Source organism: Acomys russatus, chromosome 29 (genome assembly GCF_903995435.1).
Source record: "Acomys russatus chromosome 29, mAcoRus1.1, whole genome shotgun sequence".
NCBI lineage: Eukaryota > Metazoa > Chordata > Mammalia > Rodentia > Muridae > Acomys > Acomys russatus.
This window is the reverse complement of record NC_067165.1, coordinates 35,969,059-35,988,307: the sequence shown is the minus strand read 5'-3', so window position 1 is coordinate 35,988,307 and position 19,249 is coordinate 35,969,059. Positions and strand designations below refer to the sequence as shown.

Genomic DNA, 19,249 nt, shown 5'->3' with positions numbered 1-19,249 from the left:
TCCTTGGAATCCAGCTTCGTGAGGCTAGGAAGGAAATAAAGCCAGCATTGGAAGTGGCTTTGCTGGTTTTACCCTGTTCCTCTCTGTCAGAGATGTTGCCTCTGGTGCATTTACAGCAGACACACTGCCACCTCACAGTCACTGTCCTGGGTTGGAGCCTTAACAGTGCATCGGTCTGAGGTGGTTTTTTTCTCCTGTTGGTCAAATAATTCATTTCTCAACTTCCTTAAATCATGTTGAGAACAAGTTTTGAGGTCCGTTATGATGACTTAGCCTTACACTGAATAATGCAAGAGCAACCTGAGGTGTGGATTTGGGAAAGCAGCTTCCTGAACATTACCCTCCAGCCTATATACAGCCCTGAACTTCAGAGGGCCCCTAGTACAACCTGAGCCTGTCCTCCCTTGTCCCCCTTTTCAGTGGGTCTCATTCTGTAGCCAACAGTGGCTTAGAACTTGGTATGTAGTTGAACATGAACTTTCTTTTCTTTATAAGCCACCCTCCTACCCTCAACCCCCCCCCCCTTGGAGACAGGGTCTCACTGTGTAGACCAGCCTGACCTAGAACTCACAGAGATCCACGTGGCCTGCATCTTAGGATTAAAGGCCCAAACCACTTAACAAGAAAGCGATGCCATTTTTAAAAGAAGTTTCAAATTCTGTGTAAGTTTTGCCTGCATGTTTGTACATGTACTGTGTGCATGCCTGGTGCCCACAAAGGCCAGAAGAGGGCACTAGATCCCTGGAACTGGAGTTACAGGTGGTTGTGAACCACCATATGAGTGATGGGAACAGAAGTCAGGTCCTGTGGAAAGCATCAGGTCTTCTAATCACTGAGTTCCAATGGACTCATTCTTAACTTGGAGCAGTTTTTCTGTCTCAGCCTCCCTGAGTGCTGCTGTGATTACAGGTGCGAGCCACCATGCCTGGGTGGGGGCTGCTTCTCCCCTCCTCCCTTAATATTGGTACACCTGTTCCCTGGCTGTCACCACCATTGCTGCCACCACCATCACCACCACCATCAGTGTATATGTGTCAAAGAGGTCAGAAAGGGTGTCAGAACCCTAGAGTCGGAGTTACCGGCAGTTGTAAGCTGCCTGATGTCTGATGTGAGTGCTCTGCAAGTCTACTCTGCAAGAACAGTATGTGTGCTCTTGTGGGTTTTTTGTTTTGTTTTGTTTTTTAGATTTATGTATTTATTACTATGTATACAGTGCTCTGCCTGTATGTACACCTGCAGGCCAGAAGAGGGCATCCAATTACATTATAGATGGTTGTGAGCCACCATGTGGTTGCTGGGAATTGAACTCAGGACCCCTGGAAGAACAGTCAATGCTCTTAACCTTTGAGCCATCCCTCCAGCCCACTCTCTGGTTTCGATTTGCTTGTTGGTTTGTTTAGGTTCCTCCCCCCGCCCCAGGGTTTCTCTGTGTAGCCCTGGCTGTCCTGGACTCACTTTGTAGATCAGGTTGGCCTTGAACTTACAGAGACCCACCTGCCTCTGCTTCCCGAGTGCTGGAATAAAGGGGTGCGCCACTGTGCTCATCTTTGCTTTTGTTTTGAGGCAGGATGACAGTGCAGCTCTGGCTGGCCTGGAACCTGCTCTTAATGAAGAAGTCATCACTCCAGCCCTATGTAACTGCTGTTTTGAAACAGATCTCAGATGTCTCATTTTATTCATTAGTATTTCAGTATTTCAAAATGTAAGACTATTTAAAGACACCACAGTACTATTATCATTATAATTACACTGAAATGACTAATTCTTCCTTGTTTTCAAACACCAGTTCAAAAGCTATAATGCCTAAAGTATCTTTATTCTTGAAAAAAAGAAAGAAAGAAAGGAAGGAAGAAAGAGCGAGCCACTGTTAGTACAGGTGCCTGCAGAGGCCAGAAGAGGGCATCGGATCCACAGGATCTGGAGTGACAGGTAGCAGTTTTAAGTTCCCTGATGTGGGTGCTGAGAACTGAACAGTGTTTTTCCCTGAGAATTATCTCACCAGCCCCAAGTGAAGATTTTTTTCTTCTCATGTTGGTGATCCAACCCAGAGCTTCATATATAGGCAGGTGCTCCATCGCTGAGCTATATTCCCCAGCCTTTGTACATCTTATGTGGATTGATTTATTTAGTCTTTCCTGCATGTATGTATGTATGTATGTATGTATGTATGTATGTATGATGTTTGATGTATGTATTTGTTCTTTGGGCGTGGCCAGGTTGTCACTTTAACTGTAGATGTAAGCGTTTCGCATTACAATCAATCTTTCCTGCTTATCCCAAGGTTGTACTACAGCTCAGTGGTTTTTGTTTGCTTTGGCAGAGAGATAACATACACCGACAAGTAGTTGTGAATCCTGTTCCCTCCTTTCCTTTCCTATCGCTCCAAAGGACAGGCATAGCTCAGGCCTTTAGCTTTTTTCATAGTGAGTCCAGGAGCCGAGTGTGTAATCCCAGCACCCAGAGACAGCAGGAGGCAGGAAGGCATGCTCAAGATGAGCTTGATGTCCCTCCGACTCTGGGGAAGTATAGCCAGGTGTCTACCTCCCCAGCCCCAAGACGGAAGGAGGAGAGCTTTCTGGGGGACGGTTGTGCTGCATTTAGGGATTTTGGGTTTGAGATGGGGTTTTTCTGTGTAGCTCTGGCTGACCTGGAACTCTAGACCAGGTTGGCCTTGAATTTAGAGATCTGCCTGCCTCTGCCTCCTGAGTGTAGGGATTAAAAAGGCGTACACCACCACTTTCCAGCTGATTTTTGTTTTTAACCATCTTCTTTTTTTTTTTTTTTTTTTTTTTTTTTTTTTTTTTTCATGTCAGGGCTTCTCTGTGTAGCTTTGGCTGTCCTGGATTCTCTTTGTAGCATTTTAAACCATCTTTAGTAATTAAATTTATAAATCAATTTCATATATAAATTAATTGCACATTAGATTTCTTAACATCCCCACGAAACAAAGGTAGCAGGTTTGGGCCATTATCATAACAGATACCACCATAGTCAGGTATGCTAGAAACAGAAAATACCTTTCAAGTGTGCTCGGCTTCAGAAAGCATGGCAATTGACCTATACTGAGGCAATGTAGAAGCTTGCACCTTTCTTTTTTCTAATTTCTAGTGTTTTGTTTTTTAATGTGTATGAGTGTTCTGTCTGCATGTATGTATGTATGTAGCTGGTGCCTGTGGAGGTCGGGACAGGGCACCATGCTCCCTGAGACTGGAGTAACAGATGGGTGGGAAGCCACTGTGTGAGTGCTGGAAACCAAAGCCTGGTTTTCTGCAAGAGTAACAAGTGCTCTGAGCCATTGCGCCTCACAGTCTTGTTTGCAAAGGAGCAGTAAAGCCTACAGTGACTGGTGAGCTCACACTGGCACGCCAAGCACTCAGGACGCTGAGGTAGGAGGCCCCTAGTTTGAAGCCAGTTGGGCTACTTTGGAAGACCTTACCTCAAACAAACAACAACAATAGCAAACAATAGTAACTAAATAAAAAAAAACAAAACATTTCTGTGTTGACAGACAAGAGGATCCCTGCCTACCCCGTTTGAGGGGCTTAAGCTCTGTATAGCCAAGGACAGAATGGCTGGCCTCCTGCACATACCTTTTAGGCTGGGATCATAGGTATGCGTCATACTTGGCATTTTGTTTTAAGATATATCTTACTGTAGTATTGCTCAACCTCAAATGTTGACCCTGCTACCTTAGCTTCTGGAGTGCTAGGATTAGATGGTGAGCTACTGTGCCTGCCTGGGTTGTGTTTTTTAAACCTTGTATGTGTGTGTATGCTGAGATTTGAACCCAGGACCAGTGCATGCCGGGCGAGCACTCTGACACTGAGTTAATACTCCCAGCTCCTCAGATGAGATCTTCTAGCTGCAGGCAAAGCAGGATTAGACGGAAACCTTGATGGTGCTATTTTCATTAGTGGGGTGTAGTTCTGTTGTCTTGTTTCAGGAGTGACTCAGGAGGACTGTTGTGTGATGTGGGAGGACTATGCAAATGAAGTATGTGACAATTCATTGTTGTTGCCTATAAGGCCAGTTTCAAAACCTGGAGTTAAAATTACTTGTGTATTTCTGTTGGTAATCCAGCTATTGAGGGAAGTGTTGAGAGAAATCGTTATGTTTCAATGTACTGATGCTTCGTAACTTTGGGTACCAGGGACTGAACCCAGGGCCTCACACATCCCACCGCCGCCAGCTTTCCACCACTGAGGAGCTTCTCTGGCTGCCTTAGCTGACCATGGTTACTGTGGCGCTGGGGCAGACTCACCTTCAACTTTGCCTCTTGTTGCTCTAGAAATTGTGGAGTGAATTTCTTGTGGAATTGAGGATTGCTTTTAGCCTAACGTCTATTAGGAAAATGCAGTTGTAAATTCCACGAAATGTTTGTTCCCAACATGTATCAAATCCCTAGAACATTAACTTTTAAAAAATAATTTGAAAGCCAGGTGTTGTGGCGCACACCTTTAGTCTCAGCACTTGGGAGGCAGAGGCAGGTGGATTGCTGTGAGTTCGAGGCCAGCCTGGTCTAAAAAGTGAGTCCGGGACAGCCAAGGCTACTCAGAGAAACCCTGCCTCAAAAAAAACCAAAAAAAAAGAAAAAAATTTTTTTCTTTTCAAAAATTAATTATGTGTATGTGTAGGTATGCATACGTGAGTGAGCACAGGTGCCTGGGGAGGCCAGCAGTGTCAAGGTCAGATCCCTCTCAACTCGGGACTGTTGGGAGGAGCCAGAAGAAAATATCAGATGTCCTGGAACTGGATTACAGATGACTGAGAGGTGCTGTGTGGGCACTAGGAACCTAACCTAGGTCCTCCGTAAGAACAGCCTGTGTGCTCTCACCTGCTGAACCATCTCTCCACCCCCTAAAGATGTTATTTTAAGTTATGTGTATGCATTTGTGGGTATGCGTGGGTATGCAGTGCATGTGCAGGTACCCATGAAGGCCAGAAGAGGGCGTCAAAGTCCCTAAAACTGCAATTATAGGTAGGGTTGAGGCGTCTGGCACAGTGTCTGTCCTCTGCAAGAGCACTGCATGCATGATTCTGACCACTGAGCCATCTCTGCAGCCCCCAGAACATCACCTTTAAAGCCATGTAGCTAGCACTCCACATGGTCCCAGTCTCTTCTCATAGTCTCAGGCTTTTCTTCTACTGTGTTACTGAGTTCTCAAATATATAATCTGAGGCCATTCATATCTGAAATTACATTCTTCAGGGAATTTCTAAGAACTGTTAATGTTTACTATAGACAGTTAAGAATGTTGAAAGACTAACCTTAATGAAACCTGATAATATTTTTGGGTAGTTTTCATTCTGTCCTGGACACTTAGATGATTAGTTAGCCCTCTGGATCCAGCCAGCTATGGGTAGAAAGTGGTATGTGTTAAAAACAAACACAGGAACAGGGGCTGGAGAGATGGCTCAGCGGTTAAGAATGCTGGCTGCTCTTCCAGAGGTCCTGAGTTCAATTCCCAGCAACTACATGGTGGCTCACAAATATCTACAATGTGATCTGATGCCCTCTTCTGGCCTGCAGGTGTACATGCAGGCAGGGCACTGTATACATAATAAATAAATGTTTTAAAAAACACAAACAAACAAGTAAACAACAAAACAAAACCCTCTGGGAGCTGTAGAGAGGACTCAGCAGGTAAGAACACTTATTCTTTTGTTGTTGTTGTTGTTTTTTCGAGACAGGGCTTCTCTGTGTAGCCTTGGCTGTCCTGGACTTGCTTTGTAGACTAGGCTGGCCTTGAATTCACAGTGATCTGCCTGCCTCTGCCTCCCGAGTGCAAGAGCATTTATTCTTGATGATGCCCTGAGTTCAACTCCCAGCACCCACAACCATCAATAACTCCAGTTTTAGTGCCTCTTCTAACCTCTGAAGCACCAGGCATTCACACAGGGGGCACACACATATATGTAGGCAAAATATTTACATGGAAAATAACATAAGGAAATATAAAAGCCCAACATTGCTGACAGGTGGTGGCACACGCCTTTAATCCCAGAACTTGGGAGGAGAGGCAATCAGTCTCCAAGTTCCAGGCCAACCTGGTCTATAGAGTGAATTCCAGGACAACCAGGGCTACATAGAGAAATCCTGTCTGGAACCCCCCCCCCCCCCAAAAAAAAAAAAGAAAGAAAGAAAAATAAAATCTTTGGCTGGGTGAGGTGTCACCGGCCTTAAATTGAAGTATCCAAGATACAGAGGAGAGCTTGAGTCTTTAGAAAAGGCCCACAATATAATTCAGATTCCTCCCCTTTCCTCTCCTCCCCTCCCCTCCAACAGGCTCACCTGGAGCTTAGGCTGGCCTCAAACTTGGCTGTATAGCTAAGGGTAGTCTTGAACTCCTGGGCTTTCTGCCTTCATCTCCTTAGTGTTGAGATTATAGAGTCAAGACTATAGGTATGTGGCACCCCACAGGAAATATATTTTGTCAAAGCATTTTATCTATTTAATAAAGAGAATTTAGCCATGCATGAAGACATGTGCCTTTAGTTCCTGCACTTGGGAAGCAGAGGCAGGCAGATCTCTGAGTTCAAGGCTAAGCCTGGTCTACATAGCAAATTCCAGGCCAGCCAGGGCTACTTAGTGAGTACCTCCCCCCTTCCCTTTTTTTTTTTTTTTTTTTTTTTTTTTGGTTTTTTCGAGACAGGGTTTCTCTATGTAGCCTTGGCCATCCTGGACTCACTTTGTAGACCAGGCTGCCCTCGAACTCACAGCGATCCGCCTGCCTCTGCCTCCCGAGTGCTGGGATTAAAGGCGTGCGCCACCACACCCGGCTCCCCTTTTTTCTTTTTAAAAGACTTATTTATACAGTGTTTTGCCTGTGCATACACCTGCAGGCCAAAAGAGGACACCAGACCTCAGTATAGATGGTTATGAGCCACCATGTGGTTGCTGGGAATTGAACTCAGGACCTTTGGAAGAGCAGCCAGTGGTTTTAACCTCTGAGCCATCTCTCCAGCGACCCCTATCCCCTTTAAAGTTACATTTTATGGGTTTTGTTTGTTTGTTTCGTTTTTTGAGATAGGGTTTCTTTGTGTAGCTTTGGCTGTCCTGGACTCACTTTGTAGACCAGGCTGGCCTCAAACTCAAAATGATCCACCTGCCTCTCACATGCTGGGATTAAAGGAGTACGCCACTAAGCCTGGCTAGTGTTTGATTTTTGTTTGTTTGCTTCCTTTTTGGATTAATAGACTCAAGTCTCTTGTCATATATATTAAAAAAGTATTTTGTTTATATGGGAAGAACCATTTAAACTTCTCCCTAAGTCAAAGAAAAACCTTTCCATCAGCCAATTTACTGGTTTTCTTTTTCTTTTTCTTTTCTTTTCCTTCTTTCTTTCTTTCTTTCTTTCTTTTTTAAAGATAGAGTTTCTTTTTGTAACAGTCCTGGCTGCCCTAGACTTGCCTTGTGGACCAGGCTGGCCTTGAACTCACTGAGATCCACTTGCCTGTGCCTCCCAAGTGCAGGGACTAAAGGTGTGAGCCACCATGCCTGCCTTGTTTTTCTATTTCATGTGCATGCACGTCTGTCCGTCCGTTTGTCCATTTGTCTGTCTTTTGAGTGTGTGCTTGTGCAGCACGACAGAGGGTAGCCTTTTTGAGTTGGTTTTCTCACTCTGTCTCCTGGTTCTTGGGGTTAGATCATCAGACTCAGTCAGCTTTACCTGCTGAGCCATCTCACTGGCCTCATCAATCAGTTGTAACAAATGATTTGTTTATCTGTACAAGAGTTTTCTAATAAGGCACACTTGGGTACTGGGTTTCCTTTTTAAGCAGTAGCTTAAGTCATCCTAGGACTGGAAGAGATCTGCTTTCTGGTCATGTTAGCCTTTTCAGGAGAAGTGTGAAATTATGACTGCATTGTCAGCAGATTCAGCAGATTTTCTCTCTCTCTCTCTCTTTTTTTTTTTTTGGTTTTTTGAGACAGGGTTTCTCTGTGTAGCCTTGGCCATCCTGGACTCACTTTGTAGACCAGGCTGGCCTTGAACTCACAGCGATCCGCCTGCCTCTGCCTCCCGACCTCCCGAGTGCTGGGATTAAAGGCGTGCGCCACCATGCCCGGCTCTGTCAGCAGATTCTTACTGTGTTTGAAAGCGCTTGTACCTGCTTTTCTTCTTATTTATTTATTTATTGATTGATTGTTATTATGAGTGCTTTATCTACAGAAGAGGGCATCATTATAGATGGTTGTGAGCCACCATGTGGTTGCTGGGAATTGAACTCAGGACCTCTGGAAGAGCAAGTGGTGCTCTTTAACCACTGAGCCATCTCTCCAGCCTGTGCCTGCATTTCTAATATGCCCTGTTAAAAACACATGCAAGGCTGGGGAGGTAGCTCAGTTGGTAAAGTGTTTGCTTTAGCACATAAGGTCCTGGGTTCAATCCCTACCACTGCACAAACATTCGTGGTGGTGATGTTTGGCTGTGAGTCCAGCACTCAGGCACTGCAGAAGTAGGAGCACCAAATGCCCAAGGTCATTCGTTGTTTGGTGGGTTTGAGGCTAATCTAGAATTCATACCCCCCACTCCTCCCTGCAAAGCAAACAAAATAGAAAGCACATGAAATAGAGCTATTGGGCTGCTGAGATGGCAGAGTGGGTAAGTGCATTTCAAGCCTGACAGTCTGAGTTTGATCCTCAGAACCCGCATAGTGGAAGGAGGAAAACCAATTGAGAAAGTTGTCCTCTGACCATCACCTGCCCATTGTAGCATGTATATGCCTACACAAATACATAAAATAAATAAATAAAAATGCCTCAGGATGAAATATACAGACTACTGGGCTGGAGAGATGGCCCAGTGGTTAAGAGCACTGTCTATTCTTCCAAAGGTCCTGAGTTCAGTTCCCAGCACCCACATGGTAGGGCTCACAACCGACTATAATGAGATCTGGTGCCCTCTTCCGACGGGCAGGCACACATGCAGGCAAACACTGTATACATAATGAAATGAATCTTTAGAAAAAAAGAAAGAAAAAAATATACAGACTATCCATGAATTCTAGAACTTGCCATGTAGCCAGGCCTGGTCCCCAGTCTCAAATCTTCCCGCCCGTGTTTCCTGAGTGTTGAGACTATAATTATGTGCCACCACACCCCACTTTAGTATTTTAAAACCACTTTGATTTTATTTTAGGCTTAATAATCTTTCTTATGATGTAAAGATTACTGAAGTTTTAAGGTTGTTTTGGTTTTTGGTAAATATTTATTTATTTATTTAAGTATGAGCTCTCTATCTGCATGTCCATCTGCAGGCCAGAAGAGGGCATTAGATCCCATTATAGATGGTTGTGAGCCACCATGTGGTTTCTGGGAATTGAACCCAGGACCTCTGGAAGAGCAGACAATGAGTGCTCTTAACTGCTGAGCCATCTCTCTAGCCCCTTGAGGTTGTTTTAAACTGAATGCTCTTGCAAAGTTAAGGATAGTTTCAGTAGATACAAATGAGAGTAATAAAAACAATGATGTGCAAATATTTGTTTCAGAGTCTGTAAAATGTAAGTGCAATTGAACTATAAAAATTTGTGTGCTATTTTGTGTGTGCTTTAAATGAGAGCTCCTTATATAGCCATTTTGGGGACCAGGGAGATAACTCAGTTTATAAAGTTCAAATATGAAGACCTATGCTCAGTCTCCAGCATTTTCACAAAACCTAGTCACCCCTGTAACTTCATTGCTGGGGCCTCATCTAGCCTGATCAAGTTCAGGAGATAGATACTCAGCATCAGAATTTGAGGAGGTGGAGCACACACCTGACATGGACTGCTGTTTCTCCACACAGCGTATAGAAACAGGCACCCCCAACAAAAAGCCATATTGTAGGCCATGTCCTATACATATATAATGGAAATTATCTTAGAAGGAAACATTTTGGAAAATCATTGATAGGCATAAATAACTTTACTTCTTTTTTCTCCCCCCCCCCCCCCCCAGATATGGCCGCGTGGAAAGTGTCAAGATTCTCCCCAAGCGGGGGTCTGAAGGAGGAGTGGCTGCCTTTGTGGATTTTGTGGACATCAAAAGTGCACAGAAAGCTCACAACTCCGTTAACAAAATGGGAGACAGAGACCTACGCACGGATTATAATGAACCAGGCACTATTCCAAGTGCTGCTCGGGGATTGGATGATACAGTTTCCATAGCATCTCGTAGTAGAGAGGTTTCTGGGTTCAGAGGAAGTGGTGGAGGGCCTGCTTATGGCCCCCCGCCATCACTTCATGCACGAGAAGGACGCTATGAGCGGAGACTTGATGGGTAAGTTCCAAGGTTTCGGTAGGCAGGTATTTTGTATTTGATGTGGTGAGAAACAGAAACTCGTATTTAGGGGCCCCAGATGGATTTAAAATTTTGGGCATTCTCAATGTTTCCTATTTTGGGTTGGAAACGGAAGTGATTTCTGTCCCAGTGGCTGGTACCTCACGGAATCGTAGAGGATATTTCCTGTAGCAGATTGGATATCCCTCGAGATGACGTGGTGGAAGAGTTCCTGTAGAGCATCTGTTTGGAGTTACCTGGCTTCTAGAAGGAAATGTTCCTCCTTTTGGATATCATCAAGGCCTTCCTTGGATATATCCTTATTACCAGATGGAGCTATTTGGCTGCCGGCTTTGTCTTCGGGCTATTTGGAATACCTCTGGAGTATCAGAGCCTACAGGTCTTTTAGAAGCTCGGTGTTCAGTATGTAAAGCCTACAAACGAATTGGATTGTCACACAATGTCTGGCAGATCACTGATTCAACCCTTTGGATACTACAAACAATACTTGAGCGTGGAAATGTGTACATGGGTGAGGAAGAACAAAGGCCACGCGTGATGGTTCCATTTTGGATCTACTCAATTTCTGTGGAATTACACTTGATGGAATTGGGGAAGCTGAGGCGGTGAACACTCACAAATGCTGGAATATAGCTGCTTCCTTAAGTGCTGGGATGCGTGGGGTGCTGTGGTCTCAAGACTCCGATAGCGAGGGGAGAGGATCTCTGCCTTCTGTGCTAAGCAGGCCAGCTCCCTGCTGAAGGAGCTGTAGCCCTGACCACAGCACAGTCAGCGGATACAGCAGTCAGATGGACTGGGCTGGATGGCTACAAACGGGAACAGTTGTCAGCAGCTTTGTTCCTCATTTGTTGGAATTGTAGAGACATTTTCCTCGCTGCCAGTTGCCTGACTCCTATTTAGGGATGCAGATTTTTATGAATGTGGATCAATTTATAATTGTCTACTATCTCAAGAAAGAAGTCTGGGGGTTTGAGAGTTACAGTTTGTCTGGGACTTCTTGCTGCCTGTGGAATTATTTGTCTGGTCACTAAGATTTTTTTTCTTGTGGTTCATCTAAATATCATTTGACACCCTTGCCCACTAAGAAGGTGGATTACCCCTGTAAGAGGGGCCAAAATTGGGGAAGTTATGTTCTCAATTCTCTCCCTAGATTTAATTGGGATTATAGGTCGTGTTTCCACAGTTGGAAAAGGTTGGTATGTCCTGACCTGTGTATATTAGCCCCTCTGCTAACCCATCATACTTTTCTCTCCCCACTAACTCTAGACGCATTAGTACTAATAGATGACTCCAAGACTAGCAGTTAGATTCTGCCCTCTCGTGCCTGCCTCTGTGTCTCCCTAATGGATCAGAACTGCACACACTTATGAAACACCAGCGGTAGCAGTCTAGAGCTGTGCCTATTGCTTCTGTTGCACCATTAATCATTGCTTCACCAATTAACACTTGGTAGTGTGCAGAAATGACCTATTATGATGTTTTCTTTGTAAATCTCAAAGGAACCTTCTTGTTAGACATTATAATAGTCAAATTTTGGAATTGTAGTTAATGAAAAAGGAAAATAATGTCATCAAATACACTTAAGACAAATTCCCCCCCCCCCCCCCCCAATAATACACCCGTTACCAGCTTAGTTTAAGATGGCAGCAAAATAAGCAGAAGTTGTCTATTAGAGTCTGAGGAGATGGCTCAATTGATCAGATGCTTTCCGTGCAACCACAGGGTCCCAAGTTCAGATCCTAGCACTAGTGAGAATCTGGTGCAGTGATTTGCAGCTGCCACCCCCACTGGGGAGCTGGAGATGGTGCACCTCTGGAACTCATTGGCCAGTCTGTGGCTCAGTTGGTTAGTTGCCAAAAACAGGCTCCAAGTTAGGTGTGGTGACCTTTAATCCTAGCACTGGAGGCAAAGACAGGTGAATGTCTTAAGTTCGAGCCCAGCCTGGTCTACCCAAGTAAGTCCCAGATCAGCTAAGGAAGATGCCCAGCGTGTCCTCCAAGTGGTCTTGGATGTGTGCAAGCGCACATGCATGCACAGACATGTGCACTTGCACACACAGCCCAGGTTAGTAGGGTTGGTACTAAGGGAGATGGTGGGTGAAGATGAATACTGATGGAGATACTGGAAATTTAGGAACGTATTGAGAACATGGTGTCAGTTGTCACATAACTTTGACTCTAATCTTGTTGGAGAAATTATAATTCTTTATCTTTTGTGATTCTTTATTGCTTTTGTTAGAAGATTATTGGTGAAGGGTGAGGTTGCAGAGGGGCTCCCGTGGTCTATGCCCTGCAGAAGTAGAGAATATAGAATTTCTTAGAAGAGTAGAAAAGTTCCTTCTTTTCTTTTTGGTTTTTTGTTTTTGAGGCAAGGTCTTACTGGCCTCACACTCACAGAGACTCACTTGTCTTTGCCGCCATAAAACATGTGGGCTACCGTGCCTGGCGTCTGAAGCCACCATGTGACTGCACGTGTGCTGTCCTATATGAAGTACTTTATGTATTCTTGAGCTGGTGAAGATTCACATTCTAACTAAAGATGTTACGGGGACTGAGGGTGTGGCTCAGTGGTAGAACACTTGCCCCCACATGTGCAAGGTTCTGGATTGGATCTCGTACTGCAAATCAAAGCCAGTGATGCTGAGTTAGGTCATTGCTAATAGCTGCTCAGAGTAGTAGCTTGCGTTGCCAGCATTCCCACTTTCATCTCAGACACCATGGATGCAGGCAGTCAGAGCCAAGAGAACCTATTTCCTCCAGTCATGGAGCACACATATTAAGAAAATGAGTTATGGAATAGGTGTTTAAACATTATGTAGCAGTGGCTGGGAGCATGAGGAGATAAAACAACTTTCATTCTAAGGTAAAGTTGTGTAGTCTTTGTTAAGCAACAGTCCACTATTTTGATATTCTAATTTTTAAAAAGATTTATTATTTATACAGTAGTTTGCCCGCATGTGCATCTGCCCTCCACAAGAAGGCACTGGATCTCATTGCAGATGGTTGTGAGCCACCATGTGGTTGCTGGGAATTGAGCTTGGGACGTTTGGAAGACCAGACGGTGCTTTTAACCTCTGAGCCATCTCTCCAGCCCTCTTAATTCTTCTTAATATTCCACTTTCATTTTTAAATATAAATATTTACTATAAAGAGAAACCCTGTCTCTCAAAAAAAAAAACAAAAAAAAGAATATAAATATTTGGGCAATTTATATAACTTAGTGATTTATGTAGAGTTCCCAAGTCAAAAATTAATAAGAGGCCTGATAGTGGTGGCATATGCCTTATAGTCCCCTAGGGAGACTGAAGCAGGAGGATTGAATGCTACAAGTCTAGCCTGAGCTACATAAAAGGCCCTGTCTCCAAGGGAAGAAAAGGTCAGGAGTAAGAAAACCTTGCATTTGAATTGTTTTGATTTGTTTGGCAATCCTCCTGCTGAAGAACATGAGCCGTCCCAGGCTTCAGTGTCTTCTCAGTGCAGTATGCAGAAGTGTCCTAAAATAACTGTAAATAATCAAAAGTCTAATATATTTAACTCAGAGGAAACTGTTAAAAAAAAAAAACAACAACAAACTTTAACATCAAATTGGACTTAGTAGGAGCACGCCCTTAATCGCAGTGCTTGGAAGCAGAGGCAAGCAGATCTCTGAGTTTGAGGCCAACCTTGTCAGTCAGGGTTCCATACTGAGATCCTGTCTTAAAAACAAACCCAAGATAAACAAATACATCAACAAATTTTCACATTAAAACTGGGCTATCAACTGGGTACTGTGCATGTGGCTTATGCCTGTAATCCTGCCACTTAAGATCAGACATTTAAGGTCATCCTTATCTATATAGACATAGAGAGTTTGAGCTTAGCCTAAGCTATATGAGACTGTCTTTAAAACAAAAAACAGAAAAAAAGTGGGTGTTCACATACCACACACACCCTTTAATACAAGTTGGAAAATTCCCCAATAAAGACATATATCAGTAAACAGTAAAGATGCTTATTAGTGAGGTTTTGGAGTCCAGTAAAGAGTTGAGCATGTCAGTGTTGGCTTACTAAGGTTTGTGCTGTTTAGGAAGTGATGAGGCGCAGAGACAGCTCTGGAGTGAAAGTTTGCATGACTTGGATTCAGTGTTGCTGCTCCCTTCTGATTGACTGTTTTCCCCTCCTAAACGCAGGGCTTCAGATAACAGGGAGCGTGCTTACGAACACAGTGCCTATGGACACCATGACCGGGGGACAGGAGCGTTTGATCGGACAAGACATTACGATCAGGATTACTATAGAGACCCTCGAGAGCGGACTTTACAACATGGACTCTATTACACTTCTCGGAGTCGAAGTCCAAACCGCTTTGATGCTCATGACCCCCGATACGAAGCTAGGGCTCGGGAGCAGTTTACACTGCCCAGTGTGGTACACAGGGATATCTACAGGGACGACATCACCCGGGAGGTACGAGGCAGGAGGCCAGAGCGCAGTTACCAGCACAGCAGGAGCCGCTCACCACACTCGTCCCAGTCTAGAAACCAGTCTCCGCAGAGGCTGGCTAGCCAAGCGACCAGGCCCGCCCGGTCCCCCAGTGGCAGCGGCTCTAGGAGTAGATCCTCCAGTAGCGACTCCATCAGCAGCAGCACCAGCACCAGCACCGACAGGTAGGTTCACAGCCGACAGGTTCTCACATGCTCAGTGGGCAGCGGTGATGAGATGACCAGAGCACTTCATTTGTAAAGAAAGCGATCTTGGATTTTATGTTGAATGAGTAACACCCAGACATCAAATTAACCAGAATCTAACTGATGGTTTGCCTGTGCTGTTTAATGCTAAAATTAAGTTTTTAAAAAGGAAGAAATAATGATGGAAGTCGGGTGAGGCAGACTTTGTGTCGTCGAACACTGAAGTTTCATTTTAATTCCTTTCTTTTTTTGGGGGGGGGGGTTGGTTTTTGGTTTTTGCAGACCAGGCTGGCCTCAAACTCACATCGATCCGCCTGCCTCTGCCTCCCGAGTGCTGGGATTACAGGTGTGCACCAACACACCTGGCCTTTCATTGTAATTCCTTAAGCATGTGGAATCAACTTTTCCATGGACCGTAACATTTCTAAAAGCCATAAATAAACTTTAAGTCTATTTTAACACCACAGTGTGCTTTACCAATTCACTGAGCTTACGGTGTCGTTCTCTAAGGCTTTGATAACTCAGTTATAGTGTCTTTTTGGATGCTAAGGAGTTTATGTTAAAGATAGCAATGATAAATTGGAGATCGTTTTAAGAAGGAGACTTAGACCTTAGACTGTAGAGTGGGTTTGGAGAGTACAGACTTCAGGAGATGGCACATTCCTTAGTGGCACTGGACAGTTTGGTTGTGCCTCAGCTTTCTCATCGTTTATATGACCCTCCTCTAGAAGTAGGTATGGTGGCCCTTGCCTGTGACGCCTGCCACACGAGGCTAAGGCAAGAGAGTCCGTACCCGCCTCCAGACTAAGACCCTGCTCTAACCTGCCACTCCCCATAGCTAAAGAACCCCAGATTCCCAGAATACAAACAATACTCTTATTTATTGTGACTATTAAAATGAAATGGCTTATAATGTGCTTACTGCAACCTGAGACTCCAACCCCCTTTCCTGGCTGGCGGCTGCTCCTTCTTTGCTGTTGCTCGGACTGGTAAGCCGGGCGCCCTGTGTTTAAGTTCAGGTGTGTGTATTATGAATTTAGAGCACATAGCTTCTTTGACCTGATTAATAAGTCCAGATTTTTCTTTCAGTATTACATGCTTACATTTAAAAGAAGCAAATGGTCATGTGATTGCCTGTTTGTTTCTTTTTTGCTTTTGTTTTTGTGTTTTGGTTTTTTGGTTTGTTTTCAAGACAGGGTTTCTCTGTGTAACCATGGCTGTCCTGGACTTGAACTCACAGCAGTTCATCTGCCTCTGCCTCCGAGTGCTGGGATTAAAGGCGTGCACTACCACCGCCTGGCGTAAATTGCCTGTTTCAAAATAATAAAGTGGAAACGTTTAGCCTCATCTTCCTAATCTAGCTGTGATCTACTTATTTGGAAATTGCCACAATGAACTGCTTCTTACTTTAGGAAACCAGAGACTTCAGGTTGGCTTCTTGTCTGTATGAGGTCAGGCCCTGTGGGTGGCTTTACCCTGAGGGCCATGGCTACACCGTCTGGCTGAGGTGTGAAGCCGGCAGTGCACTCTGAATTGATGTGTATATGTTCATGGAGCTAACCTTGGTTCACAGCCTTTCAGATTTGTCTTCTGACGGGATGTACCTGGAAAGGACCGGAGGACTAAGTCTCAGGGAGGAAGGGGGTGACAGGAAGATTCTGGAGATGGTGACCCTGCTTAAGTTTACCTGGTGACATCGAGGACAGGAGCTGGAGGCTCGGAAGGCCACGTCCAGCAGCTGAGCAGTTTGATTCGCCTTGCATAGATGATGCTTTATATGTTTACAATTTAGAACTTTCAGGCTCATTTGTGCTCCTTGCAGCGTGCTTGGCTCTGGCTTGCACTGGTGAGGCACGCCTCAGCAAGAAGCAGGGGATTCGAGTCTGCTGTCTGAGGACAGCACCCCATGGGCTTGGGGAGGGTCTTGTCCTGTCCCCCAACCCAGTGTATGCCAGGCTGTCCTCAAACCTAGTATGTACTGGATGATGGCCTCCCTCCTGGTCCTACCTCTCGGTGTCGGGAGTGCACGGGTGTGATACCATGCCCTGTTTTACGGGGTGCTTTGGGTTGAACTTGGGCTCTCTGCTTGCAAGGCAAGCTGGCTATCAGCTGAGCTGTGTCTTCAGTCTCATTCTGCTTGTTAAAGTGTTTTGTTTTCCCCCTTTGAAGAGGTTCTAATACATTTTTTGGCTTATTGGTTTCCTTTTATGCTTAGTAATATATATAGAAACACATACGCGTGTGCGCACATGCGTGCACGCGCGCGCACACACACACACACCACCTTCTTTTTTCTGAGCAGAGAGAACTCAGATTGTGTTCACAATTCCTTATTTATTTATTTATTTATTTATTTGGTTTTCTTTTTTCTTTTCTTTTTGGGGGTGGGTTTCACGACATGGTTTCTCTGTGTAGCCTTAGCTGTTCTGATCTCCCTTTGTAGACCAAGCTGGCCTCAAACTCACAGTGATCCTCCTCAATGCTGGGGATTACACAGGTCTGTGTCACTGCTCCCAGCTCCCACAATTCCCGTGATTGAGGGAAAGCAAGAGTGTTCCAAACAAGGCACACCCAGCAGCAGCATTTCCTGGACGTGGCATATTTCAGCCCTCTATATGCTGCTTTCAGTTCTTTACCTGAGCCTCATGTGTTAGCTTATTGTTTCCTTCTACTGTTAGCAGAATGGCCACTGCTGTGTTATGGCAGCTTGGTGCTGTGTGTAGAACAGAAAGAAAATTACTTGACTCTTGAGATCTAAGAGGCAGCGTGGCTGGCTATGGAGGCAGCGTGGCTGGCTGTGGAGGGCATCAGAACTTAAGAAGAAAGTCCTTTACTTTAGAAGAGGGACAGAGAGGCAGAGGCATGTTTGGAGACCAGCAGATCTCTTTTTTTTCCCTTTTTGGGTTTTCAAGACAGGGTTTCTCTGTGTAACAGCCGTGACTGTCCTAGAACTTACTATGTAGACTGGGCTGGCTTTGAACTCGTAGAGATCCACCTGAGTGTTGGGATTAAAGATGTGCACCACCATGCCTGGCTAAGACAAGCAGATAATTTAAATATGGTTAAACACGTTAATAATTCAGGATTTTATTCCTTTAAAATTTTATTTATTTATTTTAAAGATTTATTTATTATTATGTATACAGTATGCATCAGATCACATTATAGATGGTTGTGAGCCACCATGTGGTTGCTGGGAATTGAACTCAGGACCTCTGGAAGCGCAGTCAGTGCTCTTAACCACTGAGCCATCTCTCCAGCCCAAAAATTTTATTTATTTATTTAGTAAGATTTACTTATTTTTGGTGTTCTAGTGCTTTGCCGCATGGCTGGCTATATGTATACCCCATGTGCTTGTTTTCCTCAGAGATCAGAAGATGGTGTTGGATATTCTGGAACTAGAGTTATAGACAGTATGAGCCACTGGGTTGGTGCTCAGAACTGAACTCAGGTGCTCGGAACTATAGAGCCGTCTCTCCAGCTCCCAGGATTTTGCTCTTTATGCAGAGATAAGTACTTAAAGAATTTAGAAACGAGGTAGCTAGTGAGATGTGTACTTTGGAAAGGTAGCTGCTGGATTCGCTTACTTAGAGTTCTTGCCTAGCGTGTACAAGAAGGCTTTGTACTGCAGCACACACAGCAAGGAACAAGAAAAGCCCCCAAGACCCCAAACCCATAGATCTTTACCACCCTGCTCTCCAGAAAAAAACAACCCGTCAGCCAACATATCAACCCAACCAAAACCTCGGAAAGGCACCTGCACGCTCAAACTAGAACAGCTGATGGTTGGGTCCTTGGGGAAGGGAAACAGGCCGAGAGAAAGTGCAGGTTAGGACTTAGGTGAACTTAGCTTGTGCGGCTCATGGAGAGGAGACCGGACCAGTGACCAGTGGTACACCCCCAGGCTCCCCACCAAGTCAGGACCAGGGGGCACTCACTTTTCAGGGAACTTCTCCAGAATCAGCTGGCAACTCAGGTGGATTCTTAGTTAACGGGAAGGGGAAAGCAGAAGCAGTGGAGGTGGATGGGGGCTTTGGTCGTGTGATCATGAGTGAATTAGGTGCTGTGCTACTGAGGGGTTTCTTAGTCTTTCCTCTATAATTAATAACACGGAAAGAGTCATATTTTGAAATGTTATACACATTTAGACTATTTAATTTCTTTTTGGGAAGAAGTAGCTCCTTTAAATAAGGCGTGGCACACGCATTTATCCTTTTTTGACAGTAGGGTCAGAAGTTCAAGGTCGTCCTCAACTACATAATGCATTTTGAGGCCAGTTTGGGATCCATGAAACCTGTCTGTAG

General features: G+C 44.7%; 1 protein-coding gene across 2 annotated transcripts in view; it reads left to right on the top strand.

Moving 5' to 3' along the window:
- Window positions 1-19,249, top strand: part of Spen (spen family transcriptional repressor) — a 70,315-nt gene that overhangs the window by 7,843 nt on the left and 43,223 nt on the right. For both annotated transcript variants that reach the window (XM_051172005.1, XM_051172004.1), the window contains exons 2-3: window positions 9,938-10,258; window positions 14,448-14,924. In XM_051172005.1, the coding sequence (XP_051027962.1) occupies window positions 9,938-10,258; window positions 14,448-14,924 (798 nt within the window). The remainder of the gene's footprint in view (window positions 1-9,937; window positions 10,259-14,447; window positions 14,925-19,249) is intronic.